Source organism: Argopecten irradians, chromosome 12, assembly GCF_041381155.1.
Source record: "Argopecten irradians isolate NY chromosome 12, Ai_NY, whole genome shotgun sequence".
NCBI classification, from domain to species: Eukaryota; Metazoa; Mollusca; class Bivalvia; order Pectinida; family Pectinidae; genus Argopecten; species Argopecten irradians.
Window position 1 is genome coordinate 34,137,265 of NC_091145.1, and position 21,761 is coordinate 34,159,025.

A 21,761-nucleotide genomic window follows, 5' to 3' on the forward strand; every position below is an offset into this window, starting at 1 on the left:
TCCCATCTTTATGGTGAATGGAAAGAAGTTAAGTGTAAAATGGCTTTGTGATAAACAACATTTTAGATTATATTTACAGTATAAGAGTACCTTTATATTACTGCTGGGTGCCTTGTTATCGATGTAAAGCATCTTTTTGCCAGCGCCCTCTACATAGACGGTTCCTGCTCCTCCATCACCGTTGGTTGCCCTTCCTCCGTAGGCTAGGTGTTTCCCCGTGAACTCGGACGTGGTATAGGTAATCGACACCCTACCACCACCTCCACCTCCACTGGTACTGTCACCTAGTATAACAATACAACAGAGGTTCAACTTTAGGGACATAGCAAACATCTATTCAGCATTCCAATCCCTGACAGTGATGTTTTGCTCACTAATCAACAATTCTGGAATATTTTCTTTATTGCAGAATTGTTTGCTTGTAAAAACGTATAATCTTAATTCAAAATTCTCAGAAAACATCTCATAAAAGTTATGTATTTTTAACCCCAAACTTGTTTTAGAATTTTTAATCCATGCAAATTCTCATCAAATCTAAGTTAATTCTTATTTGTAATGTGATGAAAGCAATGTCAGTAAGTACTCAGGATAAGTACTAACCGTTGCCCCCGTTGGCTTGTAGGGTGCCTGATCCAGAGAAGTAGTTAGTGACCAGTATAAGAGACCCTCCACTGGCACCTCCTGCTCCAGATACACCTGGTTCTCCGTCACAGCTGATCGTACCTGTAAATAACCATCAGGTCAGGTGTAACAACATGTTGGTCAATATCATTTATGATTTATGTATAAATTTAAACCAAACACATACTGTGATTTTGACACAAATTCTCAACGTGATGCATTTGAATATTATCTAATTCCTTGAATTGATCCACTATTTCTTCACTTGATCAAGCAATTTAGAAAGTTGAACATTCTATATATGTCAGAAAATGATGCTGCACCACTTTTAATTAACAGTTTACATATTGTGAACCCTAGGTAGAAGCAAATAGAACTCATAGACATTTGAATCTTTAATTCAAACAGACGATAAATCCTACCGTCAATAGTTGTATAGTTAGACGCTTCTATCTTGATGACACCGCCGCCGTAGGTCTGTTGGCTGGTGTTAGTGACACCACTGCTGCCAAATGATGCGGGGAGTTTTAAGTCTCCATAGAACAGTCCGCCAGCGCCGGCGATAGAACCAGTTCCACCCATACCGCCATGACCAGCACCACTGCCATCTTGTCCTACACCATCACCTTCCACACCGACAGGGGCCTGGTAATCACAGGAGAATATAAGTGAGATTGAGATAAAATTTACAACACCAGAGTATAAAGCTTCATTCAAAGTTTATTGAATTTCTCCCTGGTAATCATACGAGAATATAAATTACCACATTCCATGTAATTAGCGCCCCCCCCCCCCCCCCCACATATAACACCCTTCCCCTCTTCTGAAGAAGGAGTTGAAATTATACACGCCCCTACTCCAGGATTAAACAATAGTTTACAGCCTACAACATCACTAATGTATCCCATATTGCCTTTAATTCATGTTGTGGAATGTTCATTAAATTTTGTCGTTTAATATTTCTTTGAAAATAACGCTTCCTTATGGAAAGAAGACATGTTTACTGTGATACATTAATGTGTCATGAGTATTTAAAAAGAATTATAAAGAATTAAGAACTATGACTGATTTTTTTTTAATCATTTTGTCCAAAACATACATTTTGAAACCACCATTTACATTCTCGTGGATATTCACCTTGGTATCAGTTCGGATGGTAGCTGAGTCGTCCACAATTAGGTTGGCGACTCGCAGCTCGATTTTATCTGCGTCCAATAATCCTCGACTCTGGACATGGAAGGTATTACCGATGAGGATCATTCCCTGTGCCTCACTGTTGATCTCCAGTACACCACCGCCCTGTATAGTGATACTGGTGAAGGTGATCTCATTGGTCACACTGGTGGCGACACTGGTATTGGTATAGGGCCTAAAACAGTAATACATTTTATCATAATTCACATACATGTCACTATACTGGTATTGGTATAGGGCCTAAAACAGTCATACATTTTATTGTAATTCATATACATGTAGACATTAATAGAATAATAGAATGCATTAAGGTAAAGCATTATAAGGTTCAGCTACAATTGTTTACAAATATAAAACCCTTACTCTAATTAGAGGGATCTATATAGATATACCGTCATTGTTTTCAACCCGACCAAAACTATAAAATGCATAGATAGAATGTCATATTTATCTATTTATGTTATATTGGCCATCTACATGTACCATATATATATATATAATGCATATATTGTATACTGAAGGGTTCCCTTTGTCCATAAACAGAAAGGGCAAGTAACTCTTTCAAGAGGTGCCATTTCTTAGTCTTACAAATAGTTCTCTTACAATTAAAATCATTATCTAGGCATGAATGCAAAATCAGATGGCAATGTATAGATTCAGATGTAAAATAAGTGGGTAAAAATCAAACTTGAAATATTTGTTTTTCCATCGTAATAAAGATAATGAAATTCTTTGGGGAAGACTTCTAAATGTAATTTTTTATTTATTTGAAAGCAATTTTCAATGTCATATAATTATATATCCTTTTTTTAATAGTACATATTTTCTCAACTATCCATTGGAAGAAAGAAAATAAACCTATAAATGAAAAGGTTACTGTAAAAGAGAGACTCACTTCAGGATGATACGTCCTCCAGGCCCAATAACGAGATGTTCCGCGCCCTCCAGTGTACCCTGGAACTCTATAGTAATACCCTGTACAAGGAGCACTTCTTCAGCCTTCATAGTACCACCTTGATAAATAGTCAGTCCAAAGTCCAACTCCGGACTATCCACATGCAGAGTTGCTGAGAACACCTGTAAGTTGCCGACGTGGAATGTGCCTGTTTTGTCGCCCGTACCCTTGTTGATGGTGACATACTGATTAAAGGTGTCAATGTTACGTCGGTACACAGCCAGTTGTGCCTTGCCTTTGAGGGATACCTCAGTGAAGTTGTGTGTGTGTGACACAGGGGATGTGGGGTCGAACAGCCAAGTCTGACAGCTCACCTCACCTCGTCTGGTGTCAGACAAAATGCTGAAGTCAATTGACTCATCCAGAGGTGTACATACAGCCTTGTTATCTATCTTAAGAGTGTCTGACCCTGTGAAGGTATCTCTGAGCAGAACAGTACCAGCACCGCCACATTCCAATCCCCCACTTCCTCCATGAGAGTGAGTTTCCCCATTGAAGTTTAAAGTGCCGTTGTAGTGAATGGCGATACGTCCACCGCCACCACCTCCACCATGACATGTATTGGTGCCGCTGGCCACGCTGCCACCCTCGACACTGAGCAGGCCAGTTCCAGTCATCTGATTGGTGTTGATGAAGATACTGCCACCACCACCGCCACCACCTCTCGGTCCAGACCCTGGTGATCCCTTACACAGGATTTCTCCATCCAACATCAAGTCTCTGGTAATGGTCATCTGAACGATACCGCCACCATTACCGCCAGTGTGGGCTTCGTTTGGCAAACAGCCGAGGTTTAAGCTAGAGCCACCTCCATCACCACCAGTGCCACCAAACTCTTTAGGGAAGTACATATCTCCGTAGGACGGGGAAGCTCCGACAACAGTCTGGTTAGTACCCTGACCTCCGGACGCACCACCTCCACCACCAGAGCCACCTATCATCACAAACAACACCACAATAACATATCTCACACAGGTTTTCATGAAACGCCATTGAAGTAACAAATAAGTTCAAAAGATTTTTTGTTTTGTTTTAAATACTACAAGTATCAAATCTTTTTCATTGGCAAATAACCTTATTGAAAGGAGATATATTTTGAATTAAATTTTATACTAACCACCAGTAGGGGCATTAATTCCATCCTGACTGACCATGGCTGTTTGGACATTCCGTAAGGTTGTATCAATAACCCCAGCAGGGTCAAGTTGTACCTGATCTGCAGTTATCTCTAGCCATGGTGCCTGTTACATGAAGACAAAGCAGAATGTCTTTTTCTATTAGAATTTAATGTTATCTTTGCCAATCTGCAAATGCTAATGATCAAACTTACAATCTATGAATATTTTTCAGCAGTGAAAATCCGAAAGTCCTTCCATATTTGACAAACAACTCTATGTTCCAAGAGACCATTATAAAACAAACTATTGTTTAATTTATCTATAATATAACTTCAAATATTTTGGATATAGATGCTTTTATATTAAAGTTGTCAAAATTGTAAATTATACATCTGGCAACAACTTCAGACATTTTTTCAATAGATTTCTGTAAATAAGAATATCCAGATATCAGCCAACTGTATATGTTACCTCAATCCGGCCACCAGCATGAAGGCGGACCAGCCCAGTCGCATTGAGGACCAACGATGGGATGTGTTCATTGATGAAGTCAGAGGACATTTTACCATCAGCGTATACTTGTAATGTGTCAAAATGGAACTCTCGATCAGCACTTCCGCTTGTCTTTCCCTGAAATTACATAATCATTAATTAATATGAAGAAACATAATGAGGTAAAAATGGTATAAAGCTAGTATAACAAGGACATAGTCATTCAGATCCCCCGCCAATGGAGATATCAAAGCTGAAGTAAGTTTCAAGTTAAATACATGTCAAAAAAACCACATATGAAGATTATTATTTATAATTAATCATAAAACCGTTTTGGGGGATAAGGGAATTAGATCTTACATGTTCACCGACAAGGACATTGACCCCCTGACCGATGTGGAAGTTCCCAGCACCACTGATTGTACCGTCCAGTTTGATGGTTGTGTACTCCAGTCGGATAAGGTGCACCTCTGAAATAATGGGTTAAAGCATTAGAAACTTCTTTAATATAAAACATAATTGTTAATTAATAAATCAAATGAAAAACATTTATAGAGTATTTCTGAAGTCTTGGTCTAGTTTTGTAATAATAAAAGTGAACCGACAAGCTAATCAACACATCAGTTATATTACCTGACGGCAGCACCAGATCAGCATCTTCGTATATGGCAAAGGATGCTGGGAATGGACTGTCACTATCATTGACTTTGATTTCTGGTATATCGGCCAAGCTATGAAGCATGCCGGTCTTGTCTCCTGTCAGGTGACCGATTTCCACCGGAATTGAGCCAGCCTGTGTGGTATTCTTAAAGACAAGATGTGCAGATCCGTAGATCTGGACATTGTCGATGTGGAGCTGTGTATTTGTGGTACTGGCCATCGTGACATAGGTCTTCCCACTGTCCTGGTTGGCGTTTGAAATGAAGGTGTTAAGAGGTTTTGACCCATCGTTATCGATTCTCAAGGTGTCTTCGTATCCTCCAAAGGAATCAGGCTGCCTGAGATAAACCGTGCCTGATCCGCCATTCTCCTTACCACTCTTTCCTCCAAAGGTCTCGTAGTTACCACGGAAGGAATAGCTGTCATTGGCTAGGACAGCCACTCGACCTCCGCCAGCTCCACCGCCATATTTCTAAATATAGAAATCAATCATGCATTATAATCTTTTCAGAAAAAAGTCTTTTAAAAAGATATTCCAATTAAAATTATCACATGATACTCCAATTCAAAACTGTCATACAAGTAACCTCAAGATAGCAATTAAAATATCAATAAACACAACTTCATTTGGTGTCTATGCTCTGAAAACAGTCAAAAATATTTCATTTATATTTTATATAGAGAGTCAGGTAACAAAATTAATTGTTGACTTCATAAACATTGGTGCCCCGAAAGCCATTCTTGCCAGAAATTGTGATAAATCTAAGATTGTGGATCAGGTAACTAAACAGTTGTTTCATACCTTATCAGTCAACAGTCCAAACCCTTGCCCCTCAGTTACTAACCCTGTAAACCCTTGCCCCTCGGTTATTAACCCTGTAAACCCTTGCCCCTCGGTTACTAACCCTGTAAACTGTGTTCCTTGGCCTCTGGCCTCAGGAAACAGTTCATTGAGTTGGTCCCAACCATGGGAAGAGAGATCTGACTGTTGACTGTTAAGATATGAAATAGGTGTGTACTATAACATAGGATGAAGAACTTTGTCTTTTCCTACAATATAACAGGATTTTCTATAACATCAAACTCAGAATGTTGTCTTTTCCTACAATAAATGCTATTGAAAGTAATGAGCCATGGACAATTTAGATATTATTAAGACTGCCACCTACCAGTGGTAGAACATTGGTTTCTCCAGGACATGTCCTACCAATATCCCCACAATAATCCAGGAAGGTGGTGTTAGTGCCAAGAGAGAATCCGCTCTGACAGTTCTCGCCTGTAGCACTACAGGCAGCCCTGCTGTTACCCGCGAGGACACAATTGGTGATAAACGTGGACGCCTCACAGCAGCGACTGTTCTGATTCTGACAGTCAGACACACAGTTGTACTGGACCCAGAAAAAGCCAGAGTTACACTCAAGACATCTTCTCTCGCTGTCGTAACTGTTACAGTTAGGTACGACACCACCTCCACCACCATTGGCAGATATGGTTCCAGTTCCTGTAGATAATCAATTTTTTTATTTACCAGCCCAGTTAAAAAAGATGAATCAAATTCAGTTATACCAGCATCATTCCTAATAGTTTTCTTTCTTAAATTAATAAGATTTATAAACAATAATTTCAACATTTCTAAACTGTTACTTGAATTCCATACTTCTTCCTCTAAATTTTGCTCTTTCTTTTGATGAATCACCTGATGAGTTAAGACATAGATCTGTTCACTACTTACCGAGGAAGTGTAGTGTCTCCAGCAGTATACTGCCTCCAGACCCGCTCCCCTGACTACCACTCTCAGCGTCCATACCGTTAGCTATCACAGATCCGTCAATCTCCATCAGGTTTTCAGCCCGGAGGTATAGTATACCGCCACCAGAGGCCCTACCATTGCCTGACGACCCACCACTGCCATAGTTCACTGGTCGTGTCATGTCACCAATAGCTGGATTGGCGTATGAGGTTCCAGCACCAACACCGCCGAGACCTCCGTGAGAGGCCCCAGAGCTTCCTGACACACTGTATACACCTGCAGCGGGACCCTGTCCAGCTTCATAGCCTCTACCAGTACTATTAACAAGACCGTCAGCATCTACAGTGATGTTAACAGCTGAAAATAAACAAAATGAAAGGCTTGACATGTGTATGAAGACTTATGGAGATAGGGAAATTACTGTTTCACAAATTACACATAACTGGAAAGTGTCAAATGATTCACCTCCTACATCACCTCCAACAGACACTATAAATGTATATAGTGAAAAAAACAGTTCTGGAAAAAAAGACAGAGAAGACATTTAATCAAAAATATATACCAGTATAAAATGACACCTACCTCTAAGGTTGAGGTTGTTTGCCTGCATTTCACCCCCGCCATGCACATGGAATCCACCATCCAGGATGATCTCTATTACAGAGTCGTTTTCAGCATTGCCTTGGAAATTGAACAAGCCTCCATCTTGAATGTCAATGCTGTTCAGTTCTACTTTCTGTGAGTATCCAAGCTGAGCCGGTGGGTAGATGGTGAAGGAGCCTCCCATGGAGATATTTAGTTTCTCTACTCCCTGTAGGACTCCGCCGAATAGAACCACACGACAGTCCAACAGGTATGTCTCGTAGGGCAGGTTCACAGTGGCATTCTGCAGTGTGAGAATAGTGTAGAGTGTATGTAACATATTCTTTTATCAGCTGTTCATTTCCGATCATATGCTCATCTATTAAGCTTTCATTCACCTCTCAAAATGTATTAATTCTGCATCTGAGATTTCAGAATACAGAAACACCTAACGGGAATACTTGTTAAGTACATACTGAAAAATCAAAAGTTCTTCAATATTTTTCATTCCTGAGGTAAAACAGGTGAAGGAGAAAAAATGGATCATCAATTGAAAAAAAAATAAATAAATAAAATAAAAATAACCTCATTAATCGTGATACAAATCACTTTTAGTTGCCTCTATGTAAGCAGGTTGTCAATCGGTATAGAATCATATCAATGGTAGCTAATCATACAATTACCTCATACAAATGGACATCAAATGAGAGGATAGCTGAGTCATTGAAGACGATGTTGAGTTTATAGCCAGGCTCTATATGGACGACTGCAGTGTGGTCACCGCCTACTTGAGTCAGGTTCTGAGTCCTCTCTCCTGTAATAGGCATGCCAGCTGAGTCAACGGCCAGGAAACCAACTTGTGCATATTGACCAAGGTCAAGCAAGTCGAGTTCTTGTTCAGGTGTTTGGATTTCAGAAATTGAGATTCTGGATTTAGAGTCCTGTTAAATAAAGAGTTAATATTACATTAATATATCATTAAAGCAAAAGCTAAAACAAAAAGATATTCTGACCAATTACATTTTCAACTTAAATTGGAATGTCCTTAATCTGAACACTTGCATCCATAGCCCAAATTGCCTAGAGTCCAAATTATTTGGACTGCTCGATTCCATTTACGTGGTCAACAATCAAATCCATTTGCTGATATTTTCATCTAGATTATAAATTTTCAGAACTATCAGCATTCAGTTTATCATAGGTCCACTGCATATACTTTAGTACTAGAATCAGAACTTACCCCATTGCCTTGCTGACTGTATATACTTTAGTACTAGAATCAGAACATACCCCATTGCCTTGCTGACTGTATATATTTTAGTACTAGAATCAGAACATACCCCATTGCCTTGCTGGTTGTAGACCTGTATCATAGGTCCACTGTATATACTTTAGCACCAGAATCAGAACATACCCCATTGCCTTGCTGACTGTAGACCTGTATCATTGGTCCACTGTATATACTTTAGTACTAGAATCAGAACTTACCCCATTGCCTTGCTGGTTGTAGGCCTGTATCATAGGTCCACTGTATATACTTTAGTACTAGAATCAGAACTTACCCCATTGCCTTGCTGACTGTATATACTTAGTACAGAATCAGAACTACCCCATTGCCTTGCTGGTTGTAGGCCTGTATCATAGGTCCACTGTATATACTTTAGTACTAGAATCAGAACTTACCCCATTGCCTTGCTGGTTGTAGACCTGTATCATAGGTCCACTGTATATACTTTAGTACTAGAATCAGAACTTACCCCATTGCCTTGCTGGTGTGACCTGTATCATGTCACTGTATATACTTTAGTACTAGAATCAGAACTTACCCCATTGCCTTGCTGGTTGTAGGCCTGTATCATAGGTCCACTGTATATACTTTAGTACTAGAATCAGAACTTACCCCATTGCCTTGCTGGTTGTAGACCTGTATCATAGGTCCACTGTATATACTTTAGTACTAGAATCAGAACTTACCCCATTGCCTTGCTGACTGTATATACTTTAGTACTAGAATCAGAACTTACCCCATTGCCTTGCTGGTTGTAGACCTGTATCATAGGTCCACTGTATATACTTTAGTACTAGAATCAGAACTTACCCCATTGCCTTGCTGGTTGTAGACCTGTATCATAGGTCCACTGTATATACTTCAGTACTAGAATCAGAACTTACCCCATTGCCTTGCTGGTTGTAGACCTGTATCATAGGTCCACTGCATATACTTTAGTACTAGAATCAGAACTTACCCCATTGCCTTGCTGACTGTATATACTTTAGTACTAGAATCAGAACATACCCCATTGCCTTGCTGGTTGTAGACCTGTATCATAGGTCCACTGTATATACTTTAGTACTAGAATCAGAACTTACCCCATTGCCTTGCTGACTGTATATACTTTAGTACTAGAATCAGAACTTACCCCATTGCCTTGCTGGTTGTAGACCTGTATCATAGGTCCACTGTATATACTTTAGTACTAGAATCAGAACTTACCCCATTGCCTTGCTGGTTGTAGACCTGTATCATAGGTCCACTGTATATACTTTAGTACTAGAATCAGAACTTACCCCATTGCCTTGCTGACTGTATATACTTTAGTACTAGAATCAGAACTTACCCCATTGCCTTGCTGACTGTATATACTTTAGTACTAGAATCAGAACTTACCCCATTGCCTTGCTGACTGTATATACTTTAGTACTAGAATCAGAACTTACCCCATTGCCTTGCTGACTGTATATACTTTAGTACTAGAATCAGAACTTACCCCATTGCCTTGCTGGTTGTAGACCTGTATCATAGGTCCACTGTATATACTTTAGTACTAGAATCAGAACTTACCCCATTGCCTTGCTGACTGTATATACTTTAGTACTAGAATCAGAACTTACCCCATTGCCTTGCTGACTGTATATACTTTAGTACTAGAATCAGAACTTACCCCATTGCCTTGCTGACTGTATATACTTTAGTACTAGAATCAGAACATACCCCATTGCCTTGCTGACTGTATATACTTTAGTACTAGAATCAGAACTTACCCCATTGCCTTGCTGGTTGTAGACCTGTATCATAGGTCCACTGTATATACTTTAGTACTAGAATCAGAACTTACCCCATTGCCTTGCTGACTGTATATACTTTAGTACTAGAATCAGAACTTACCCCATTGCCTTGCTGACTGTATATACTTTAGTACTAGAATCAGAACTTACCCCATTGCCTGCTGTTTAGGCCTGTATCATAGTCCACTGTATATACTTTAGTACTAGAATCAGAACTTACCCCATTGCCTTGCTGACTGTATATACTTTAGTACTAGAATCAGAACTTACCCCATTGCCTTGCTGGTTGTAGACCTGTATCATAGGTCCACTGTATATACTTTAGTACTAGAATCAGAACTTACCCCATTGCCTTGCTGGTTGTAGACCTGTATCATAGGTCCACTGTATATACTTTAGTACTAGAATCAGAACTTACCCCATTGCCTTGCTGGTTGTAGACCTGTATCATAGGTCCACTGTATATACTTTAGCACTAGAATCAGAACTTACCCCATTGCCTTGCTGGTTGTAACTGTATAACTTTAGACAGAATCAGAACTACCCCATTGCCTGTGCTGACATGTCCATATACTTTAGTACTAGAATCAGAACTTACCCCATTGCCTTGCTGACTGTATATACTTTAGTACTAGAATCAGAACATACCCCATTGCCTTGCTGACTGTATATACTTTAGTACTAGAATCAGAACTTACCCCATTGCCTTGCTGGTTGTAGACCTGTATCATAGGTCCACTGTATATACTTTAGTACTAGAATCAGAACTTACCCCATTGCCTTGCTGTTGTGTATATACTTTAGTACTAGAATCAGAACTACCCCATTGCCTTGCTGTTGTACGACTGAATATACTTTATACTAGAACGAACTTACCCATTGCCTTGCGTGCTGTATGCCACTGATCAGATATACTTTATTCGTACTAGTACTAGAATCAGAACTTACCCCATTGCCTTGCTGGTTGTAGACCTGTATCATAGTCCACTGTATATACTTTAGTACTAGAATCAGAACTTACCCCATTGCCTTGCTGACTGTATATACTATTACTTTAGTACTAGAATCAGAACTTACCCCATTGCCTTGCTGGTTGTAGACCTTATCATAGGTCCACTGTATATACTTTAGTACTAGAATCAGAACTTACCCCATTGCCTTGCTGGTTGTAGACCTGTATCATAGGTCCACTGTATATACTTTAGTACTAGAATCAGAACTTACCCCATTGCCCTTGCTGGTACTGTATATACTGATATAGAATCAGAATCAGAACTTACCCCATTGCCTTGCTGGTTTAGACTGTTATGACTGTATATACTTTAGTACTAGAATCAGAACATACCCCATTGCCTTGCTGTTGTTGTAGACCTGTATCATTGGTCCACTGTATATACTTTAGTACTAGAATCAGAACTTACCCCATTGCCTTGCTGGTTGTAGACCTGTATCATAGGTCCACTGTATATACTTTAGCACTAGAATCAGAACTTACCCCATTGCCTTGCTGGTTGTAGACCTGTATCATTGGTCCACTGTATATACTTTAGTACTAGAATCAGAACTTACCCCATTGCCTTGCTGGTTGTAGACCTGTATCATAGGTCCACTGTATATACTTTAGTACTAGAATCAGAACTTACCCCATTGCCTTGCTGGTTGTAGACCTGTATCATAGGTCCACTGTATATACTTTAGCACTAGAATCAGAACTTACCCCATTGCCTTGCTGGTTGTAGACCTGTATCATAGGTCCACTGTATATACTTTAGTACTAGAATCAGAACTTACCCCATTGCCTTGCTGACTGTATATACTTTAGTACTAGAATCAGAACTTACCCCATTGCCTTGCTGGTTGTACCTGTATCATAGGTCCATGTATATACTTTAGTACTAGAATCAGAACTTACCCCATTGCCTTGCTGGTGTGACTGTATCATGGTCCACTGTATATACTTTAGTACTAGAATCAGAACTTACCCCATTGCCTTGCTGGTTGTAGACTGTATCATAGGTCCACTGTATATACTTTAGTACTAGAATCAGAACTTACCCCATTGCCTTGCTGGTTGTAGACCTGTATCATAGGTCCACTGTATATACTTTAGCACTAGAATCAGAACTTACCCCATTGCCTTGCTGGTTGTAGACCTGTATCATAGGTCCACTGTATATACTTTAGCACTAGAATCAGAACTTACCCCATTGCCTTGCTGGTTGTAGACCTGTATCATAGGTCCACTGTATATACTTTAGTACTAGAATCAGAACTTACCCCATTGCCTTGCTGGTTGTAGACCTGTATCATAGGTCCACTGCATATACTTTAGTACTAGAATCATAACATACCCCATTGTCTTGCTGGTTGTAGACCTGTATCATAGGTCCACTGCATATACTTTAGTACTAGAATCAGAACTTACCCCATTGCCTTGCTGGTTGTAGACCTGTATCATAGGTCCACTGTATATACTTTAGTACTAGAATCAGAACTTACCCCATTGCCTTGCTGGTTGTATATACTTTAGTACTAGAATCAGAACTTACCCCATTGCCTTGCTGACTGTATATACTTTAGTACTAGAATCAGAACTTACCCCATTGCCTTGCTGGTTGTAGACCTGTATCATAGGTCCACTGTATATACTTTAGTACTAGAATCAGAACTTACCCCATTGCCTTGCTGGTTGTAGACCTGTATCATAGGTCCACTGTTATACTTATAGTACTTTAGTACTAAATCAGAACTTACCCCATTGCCTTGCTGGTTGTAGACCTGTATCATAGGTCCACTGCATATACTTTAGTACTAGAATCAGAACTTACCCCATTGCCTTGCTGGTTGTAGACCTGTATCATAGGTCCACTGCATATACTTTAGTACTAGAATCAGAACTTACCCCATTGCCTTGCTGAATGTATATACTTTAGTACTAGAATCAGAACATACCCCATTGCCTTGCTGACTGTATATACTTTAGTACCAGAATAGGTCCCCTGTATATACTTTAGTACCAGAATCATAACTTACCCCATTGCCTTGCTGGTTGTAGACCTGTAAGTGTTTGAACTCAGAGCCAGAGGTGGTCACCATGTCTCGTTTGTAGACAGTACCTGACGCTCCCATCTCTCCGTCACCAAGACCACCAGTAGATGTGATGTCACCAATGTAGTGGTCGTCTTCGTAAATGATGGCCACTCGTCCACCTCCTCCACCGTTCCTGGCAGCACCACCTTTAACCTAAGGACAAAAGTTGTGGTGAAGAAAACAATTTCTCTATTTTTCCAAGATAAATCTTAAGAGCCATCACACATTTCATATTGGAATTAATTGATTGAATGATTCTTTTTTCATGCCATTGGTATGGATTCACATTTCTAAACTATAATTGACAATGCTGACTATTATCAGGAGAAAGTCATGTAGATCTAAAGTTACAGTTTTCCTAAATTATCAATAGAGAAGCAATTAATCACTGATAATGTAATCACATTTTAGCTGTAAGACTTCAAAAGCTGATTAGACTTATCACAGTTTATTGTCAATTTTCAAATAAGATAGTATCATTTCTTGTAAAACAAATTTCACAGAATTTTAGAAAATTCTGAAATATTACATTCTCTACCTACTTGCCTATTTTGGAGAAGATAAATTCACACAAGTTTTGTAGCAAATGAGAAAAAAAAATCACTTATCATAACATTAAGCGTATTGCTAATCTATAAAAGGTATACGTTTCGATATTAAATACCTCGATTTTGCCGGTGCCATCAAACTCGGTGGTGTTGATGTAAATACTACCACCCGATCCACCACCAGCGTACGTTGAGTCTGCGGCCTGTCCATTGGCAGTCAGGTCTCCATCAATCTGTATTTCAGAGCTCAAATTGAACTTCAGAATTCCTCCTCCACAGCCTCCTGCTAGAGTACTGCCCACACTGTTAACACCAGATCCTCCAGAACTGCCGTACTCACTGGGAGAGTTAAAGAAGCCGTAGCCCGAGGCAGGCGTGTGGAACTCATTCTCAGCTCCACCCTCACCTCCATAACTCCCGCCTAAACCTATATCATTGATAGTAGGTCCCTTTCCAGTACCTGAAATACAAGTTTTTTTTCACAATTTAGATTACAAAATCCTTACAACCATAAAATCAATTGTGACTGATAATTGCCAGTCACAGGAATAATGGACACATTTCTAATTCCTCTACCTCTGACATAGAACTGTTATTTTTACTAACCTATGTCACAGAACTTGACCTTCATCATAAAAATTTTGTTGACCTTGACTCCAGTGACCTGTCTTAGTAATCTTTGGTCTCTAACAAAGACATTTGACAAATATCTCTGTAATATTGACCTTTTATTTCAGTAAGTGACTTACACCTGTTACAATGACCTTTGACTTCTATCCCTATGACCTTTGACCTAACTCTATCACAATGACCTTTGAGTTCAGTCTCGGTGACCTTTGATTTATGTCTCAATTACATTTGACTTACTTCATCTCATTGACCTTTGATTTGTCCCATTGACCTTTGACTTTCCTCCATAACAATGACCTATGACTTTATACTAAAGACCTTTGATTTATCTCTATCACAATGACCTTTGACTTATGTCTCGGTGACCTTTAACTTTATGTCCTAGTGACCTTTGACTTACCTCCGTCACAATGACCTTTGTAGTCTGAGCTGATCTTTCCCAGTACATCGATGATAACAGTATTTGCCTCTACATATAGGTTCTTGGACTCTAACAGTCCTCCAGGGAACACACGTAGTGTATGGCCTATAAAACAAATGTCTTTAGTTATAACTCATATCATTAACTAATTACGTTCATTTCCAAATCTTTAAGTCATGTTTTATTGCATACTGAATTCACGTAATTTCATCATAATCATCTATAAAGTAAAATAGTTAGAAACATTCTTTGAACTTGTATGTCCTTGTTAAGCATCTACAAATTGTTAGCTAAACTAACAGACATTGTCATATATTACCTATCAGGTTATGAGAGTCGTTGCCATTCTGTGTGTACATGGTGCCATTGTTACGGACATTCAAGGTGTTGAATACCAAATTATCGTGACGGACATAATTCACATCTATCATCTCATAAATTTTCAAAATGCCTGAAAAAGAGATGTTTTACAGCATAAAAATAAACATTACTTGGAATGAAGTTAAGACAATCTTATCTGAAAAGCACTATTATGTTAACAGAAAAAAATGCTATCTATGTCATTTCATGAAAGTAAATATTGAAAGGGAGGTTTGGTATTACAATTCTTGCTAAGTTTTCATTCAATATAAAAAAGAATTTTCAACTCACATGCAACAGATATATAAATAAGTGTTGTATCAGTCTACGACAACACTGACATGTTACAGTCACCTAGGTTTAAAATGATAACCTACCTCCATCCACAACAGTCAAGTTCTCCACGTTATTGATAACACCCTCCATACTGATGGTCACTCCCGCTGCTCGCAGCTCTCCAATCAGAGTTATGTCCCCTCCATGGTAGATAGACAGGTCATTTGGAAGCTTACCACTGGCGATGTATTGTGACTGGTTAAAACCAACATGGAGATGGCCTGATCGGTCACCTTCAATGATTCCAATCTTTATGTCGATCCAGCCAAATGGATCATTTGGCATCAGGAAAGCCATCTGGGCTCCACGGTATATCTGAAACTCTTCCAGTACAACTTGCGTGGAGTTCCTTGTTTCATTGACGAAAGCTGGGTACTCTGATGGGATGAGCCAAGCTACACCACTCCCCAGGCTGTAATTACCATAGGAATCAGTGAGATTGCGGAAAGGGTCACGAGGCCTCCTGTTATTGTTGTCAACATACAAGGTACGGTTGGATGTGTGAGCAGAGATAGGAAATTCACGGTCTGGCATTTTGTGGGCATATATGGTACCCGGACCACCGTTTTCATAACCACCAGTACCACCAAAGGCTTGGAAGGTTCCTGAAAAATAATTCAGGAAATTGTGTAAGAATTAAAGCACCAAAATTTAAAAGTTTGCACTAGTGTTTTTTTTAAATAATTTAAAATACAAATATATTTTAAGATAATTTTGTACGAAATTAGTTATGCTAATAGTACAAGCCAAGTCTATTGAATTACTAATTAATTTGATTCACCAAAACTTTGCTTACCAACAAAGAAGTTATGTTCGTAGTACCAGGCGAGTCGTCCACCCCCACCCCCTCCAGCTTGTGGGGTACTGGATCCATCGTAACCATTCCCACCGCTAACATCAAATTTACCGTCACCATCCATGGTGTAGGTATAGATCATCACACTGCCTCCCGAGCCTCCTCCGCTCCTCACCGACCTCCAGTTTCCGCCCTGAGCTGATATCAAACCGTCTACAGTGAGGGTGTGGGTCGTATTGATAAATAAACGACCTCCACCTTTACCTCCCTCATGGGGGAAGGAGTTAAAACCGCCATCTTTACCAAACGCTGTCGGTGCCACAAATGACCCATGACTTGCTCCAACAACTTCCATAGCTTGACCTTGACCTCCATTTCCACCGTGACCTCCACCAGAGCAGGCAGTACCACAGTGACCGGCACCAATACCTGTCATACGGAGCGTACAGTAAAATTAGAGTAATTACATAATTATATATAGCATTAATATCAAGTAGAATACTGAAAGTGAAAAAGGACTTCACTTAATGAATAACCCTAAATGGCAATACAAGTCGCAGTATCCTTAAAAACTGTGACCATGATACCCATTACCCTTATATGCAGAGTCTATACTGTATATACCAGTTTTCTTACAAATTGTACAAGTTTTAGATTTTACCTCTTTTGGGTCATCTTTAAACCTCTCTGATCATGTGTAGTTGCAAAACAATAAACTTAATTAAAGACTTGAGAAGAATCTTTGGCAGCCAACTATAGACAGCCAGACTAACTTCATTAGAGCTATAGCCCCTACAAGGGGAGTACTCAAACACATAAAACATCTACTTTTAAGCATGAAGCATTAAACAAGAATTTGAAGAGAAATTACCAGTGTTCTGTTCTTGTTTGGGTACAGCTTCAGCTACAGTCAACTCCCCGTAGGGTTCCACGGTGATGTTTGTATACCACAAGGCCAGGTCATTAGAGTCCAGCTACAACACATACAAACAACATGTAAACAAAAAAGTCACAACAAATTCAATGTCTTGGTAAAGACAACATGACATTGCTTTGATCAAGAGAAACACAAACATGTTAGTCATAATTATAATTCGTGGATAAAATTGTTAATTTCCAAATATTTTATTATATAAAACCTCAGTCTTTGGAAATGAAATAATTTATCAACCTTAGGATAAACCTATGGATAATCTAACTAATTAGGGCCAGAATATCTGAACTATTACCAAGCAACAACATTTCTACAGAATTCCTTGTCTGTTTGTTATTATGTACCTTGGCTCCACTCCTCACAGTAAGGGTGGTTCCTTTCAGTGTAGTCAGAGCCTCCTGTTCAGTAAACACATACAGCTCCCCAAACGTCTTAATGTCGAGGTTTTCTATCTGGTTCACAGTCTCCTGATAGTGGTCCAGGGTCATCTTACAGCCAGAGTTCAGGGTAACATTCTCCATCACATCAAAGTGTCCTGAAACAAAATCACATCAGTGTAACAACAATCATATTTGAATTTATGTCCTGTCATCATGTTTGTTTTCACATTACTGTATGGTATGATAAATAAGCATACCAGTATCAGGTGGTGAGAGGCATTATTTTGATATAGGAGAGGAGAAAATAAGATGCCAGATGGGTTTGAACTTAAGACTTACAAATACTAGCCGGATGCTCTACTGAATGAGCTACCGTATTTTCTGGAAAATAAACCTCACCTGTGTATAAGCCGCAGAGGCTACCCCGTCCAGTCCCGCTACACTTACCTTTAATGTAAAAGTCAATGTCCCTACAGTCAATGGTGAGAGGGAGTGTGAGATGAGAGTTGCGTTCTGTGAGAACACCAAACTGCATGAGAGCTCTGGTTGGTGTGGTGGTCATGGTCTGGTTCTGTTTGACCTTCACCAGGCCGCTGTTGTCTCCATTTACCTGATGGACCTTCAGGTGTGCACTGTTACCTGACATAGCAAGACTACCGCCACCCTGGATATGGATCTGCACACAAACAAAACAAATACTTTTGTTTTTTAAACCGTACTAATGTCTTTTCTTTCACAAATTGTCTGCCTCTTGGCCATCATCAGGTTTATGGAAACAAAAGACAACAATTATTATTATTTATCATTATTATTATTTACTATCATTATTCATTTAATTGTCTATTGATATTATTTAGTTTTTAATCTTTTAAATTGTAGACTTATGAATCAACTCATTCATTTGAAGAGTAGTCAAAATCAGCCACAAATAATTATTCCTTCTTAATATAAAAAAAAGTAATTTTCATCAAAATTCAGGTCTGGGAAATATTTTTTGGCCTTCGAAAAGAATTTTGTCAGATTTTTCATATCATATAGAAAATTGCCAAAAAGACTTCAATAAACTGAATATTATTATGTCATGCACAATTTGGAAATCCTCTAAAATAAAACCATGGTATAATCAAAGAGTGATGTTTTACCTCTTCAAACTCATAGACCGGCAGATTGTCTGTTTCGTGGAGGATGTAAGCGGTGCCCTGGTACCTGGAGTAAGCTGTCTGGGTATTGACGGCAGGATCCTCAATCACCACAAACTCCACCTGGTCCAGCGAGGCTTTTTGGTTTGTACCGTGTAACTTGATTGTCAACTAGTGAGGAGGAACAGACGTTAACAGTATCATTTATTATTTAACATTTTACAGCACTTCTCTAGAACATGGCTATAAAGTAAAGAATCTTATGTCATGGAAATGTGTATTAAAAAGTGTTCTGTGTTAATCTTACACAATAAAATAAAGATTTATTAAAGAAAATACTTATAAGAGAAAGAAATGTGTCCATATCAGGTTTCTTTTTTCTCTCTAAACTATATAATCGCTGAAAATTCACTTCAGGATCGAAATGTTACCAGAAATAGTTTTTCTTACAGAATGAGTTGCCTAACTTAGTAAGCTCATGCACTTTACATTAAAACATAAACAATCAAGATGTTCTATGTTCTGATTGGGCCTGCAATCTAAAATTCTCATTACCAGAATTTGATGCCTAAGATACACGTGACTGTTTTACTGTACCTTGTTGATTGTCCTCTTGATGTCCACTGCCCCGTACGGCTGTGGATTATCAGGATACTGACAACCCTCACTGGCCAGGTAGTTCCCGGTATGGTCCATCTCCACGCCTCCAAACTCACTCAATACCCAGTAATCACTCCGGTATCTCCCATAAGTGCTGCAGAATTAAATTCAAACAGTCAAACAACTGAATCATAGTATCAAAGTCATGATAACATCCAACAATAGTACACTGATCCAAGGACAGTAAACTAATTACAAATTCTTCTTAAAGCAAACTAACTGTCGCCATCAAGAAGCCAACACTGTATTAGGAATCCCTCCAGTAGCCTAAGAGGAGTATAACCTGAATCCAGTATACCCATCCCAACCAACTTTGTTACAAATGTGATAGTTAAGTATACACCCCACATTCTGAGTGTAGTATACTTACTCGTCACAGTACGGGTAGACTCGGACTTGTTCCACATACAGAGGATCTGGCAGTGTGAAGGTCACCTCGATGGTCCGATCTGAGCTGATGAATGGGGCCCCAGTGTTGGTAACACCAGACAGTGGGTGGGAGTAGTTACAGGGAGGACCAGTGGATTGTACCAGTATATCACCATACGTACTGTACGAACTACTGGTACTACTAGACGGAGACACCATACTCAGTAACTCAGATGATATCCTCTCACTACTTGTGTGCCCGTTGTTGTCGACAATGAACTTCCTGTAAGTCTGTGTGGAGTTAGTATCGTCCTGGAGATAAGCTGTACCAGATCCACCGTACTGCTCTCTGCCATATCCACCGTGAATGAGGTACTCGCCTGTGAAGTGATTCTCCTGTCTGTGGACGATAGCAATTCTACCTCCTGCTCCACCTCCTCCTAGTGAAGAGGCACCTATAGGGAACAAAAGCAAAGGTGATGTTATAATTTAACATAATATATTTATAACCTTTCTCATACTGTATAACAGGAATTATTCCTGGGTACATGTACTTTCAATCATGGTTTGAGGCTCTCTTGTGAATTCATTTCGTGGATAGAAATATTTTGCGGTCGGCCGATTAAAACATGTGGTCAGTCGATTTAACAATGACATATAATGTTTAAAATAGCATTCGTTTTTTTTATATCCATGGTAAAAAAAACAAACAATTCTATCTACAAAACTGAAATTTCATATTATACAGTAATGGAAAATTATGGACAATGCAAATATTGGTTCACAAACAATCTTCCAGAGAAAACAATTTGCTAAAAGAGTTAGAGAAAACAATAGGTATCTTAAGATCACACAGCCTGTATACCAGACACTTATCCCCTCACCTGATCCTCCTGTAGTCTCGATACTCCCGGCGCCGTCCAGGTGGCCCACATTTATATAGATGGAGCCACCGGCACCACCTCCGGCAGTAGAACCAGAACCATCTTCTCCATTGGAATGTAGACGACCTTCAACTCTCAGCTCGTCAGACACATTAAGATGTATAATACCTGAAATAGAGATTCAGGATAAGATAAAATAATTTTAAGGTTGCAAAGCTCAACATGGAACCTCAATGCAAGTTTGACATCTGAACTTTCATAGTTTATCAAACACTTTAAAGATTTTACCAATAAGCAGATTTTTACTGATTTTGTATAATATATAGTACTTACAATTCATTTAACTGAGATGTCAATTCTTTCTAGATTGTTTTCTATACAGTAGAAAAATTTGATGAAAACCCGAACTTAACATAAATTACCTCCTCCACGACCTCCCTGGTCGCCTAGCAACCCTTCTCCTCCTCCGCTGCCAAAGTCGATAGGGAATCTGAAGGAATCATAGGCTTCCCCAGAGTAGTAGCCGTACCGTGACCGACCACCGCGACCTCCGTGACCTCCACCCGATCCTCCTTTATGGTTTGTAGCCGAGCGTCCGACCCCTGGACCCTGGCCAGAGGAATATCCTGTGTAGTCAGCATGGAAGTCACCTGTACCAAACAAAGACAATATTAACTAATATGTATTCTAAGATACCAATAGATAATGACATCATTCTGCATCTACCATCAATAAAATTTCAAATCAAATTTTTTCGTACATCTGATTGAAGGAAT

At 39.3% G+C, this 21,761-nt stretch overlaps 1 protein-coding gene across 3 annotated transcripts in view; it reads right to left on the bottom strand.

Annotated features, from left to right (window-relative positions):
* LOC138304713 (uncharacterized) overlaps positions 1 to 21,761 on the bottom strand; it is a 141,320-nt gene that overhangs the window by 63,150 nt on the left and 56,409 nt on the right. For all 3 annotated transcript variants that reach the window (XM_069244951.1, XM_069244950.1, XM_069244952.1), the window contains 27 exons: positions 21,408 to 21,635; positions 20,986 to 21,153; positions 20,103 to 20,556; positions 19,670 to 19,826; positions 19,076 to 19,243; positions 18,381 to 18,609; positions 17,898 to 18,088; positions 17,491 to 17,593; positions 16,620 to 17,048; positions 15,865 to 16,428; positions 15,447 to 15,578; positions 15,107 to 15,232; positions 14,193 to 14,536; positions 13,472 to 13,681; positions 8,056 to 8,313; positions 7,373 to 7,676; positions 6,773 to 7,147; positions 6,210 to 6,541; positions 5,014 to 5,512; positions 4,741 to 4,850; positions 4,360 to 4,518; positions 3,888 to 4,011; positions 2,711 to 3,704; positions 1,759 to 1,990; positions 1,044 to 1,266; positions 601 to 723; positions 91 to 284 (listed from right to left, as the gene is read on the bottom strand). In XM_069244951.1, the coding sequence (XP_069101052.1) occupies positions 91 to 284; positions 601 to 723; positions 1,044 to 1,266; positions 1,759 to 1,990; positions 2,711 to 3,704; positions 3,888 to 4,011; positions 4,360 to 4,518; positions 4,741 to 4,850; positions 5,014 to 5,512; positions 6,210 to 6,541; positions 6,773 to 7,147; positions 7,373 to 7,676; positions 8,056 to 8,313; positions 13,472 to 13,681; positions 14,193 to 14,536; positions 15,107 to 15,232; positions 15,447 to 15,578; positions 15,865 to 16,428; positions 16,620 to 17,048; positions 17,491 to 17,593; positions 17,898 to 18,088; positions 18,381 to 18,609; positions 19,076 to 19,243; positions 19,670 to 19,826; positions 20,103 to 20,556; positions 20,986 to 21,153; positions 21,408 to 21,635 (7,430 nt within the window). The remainder of the gene's footprint in view (positions 1 to 90; positions 285 to 600; positions 724 to 1,043; positions 1,267 to 1,758; positions 1,991 to 2,710; positions 3,705 to 3,887; positions 4,012 to 4,359; positions 4,519 to 4,740; positions 4,851 to 5,013; positions 5,513 to 6,209; positions 6,542 to 6,772; positions 7,148 to 7,372; positions 7,677 to 8,055; positions 8,314 to 13,471; positions 13,682 to 14,192; positions 14,537 to 15,106; positions 15,233 to 15,446; positions 15,579 to 15,864; positions 16,429 to 16,619; positions 17,049 to 17,490; positions 17,594 to 17,897; positions 18,089 to 18,380; positions 18,610 to 19,075; positions 19,244 to 19,669; positions 19,827 to 20,102; positions 20,557 to 20,985; positions 21,154 to 21,407; positions 21,636 to 21,761) is intronic.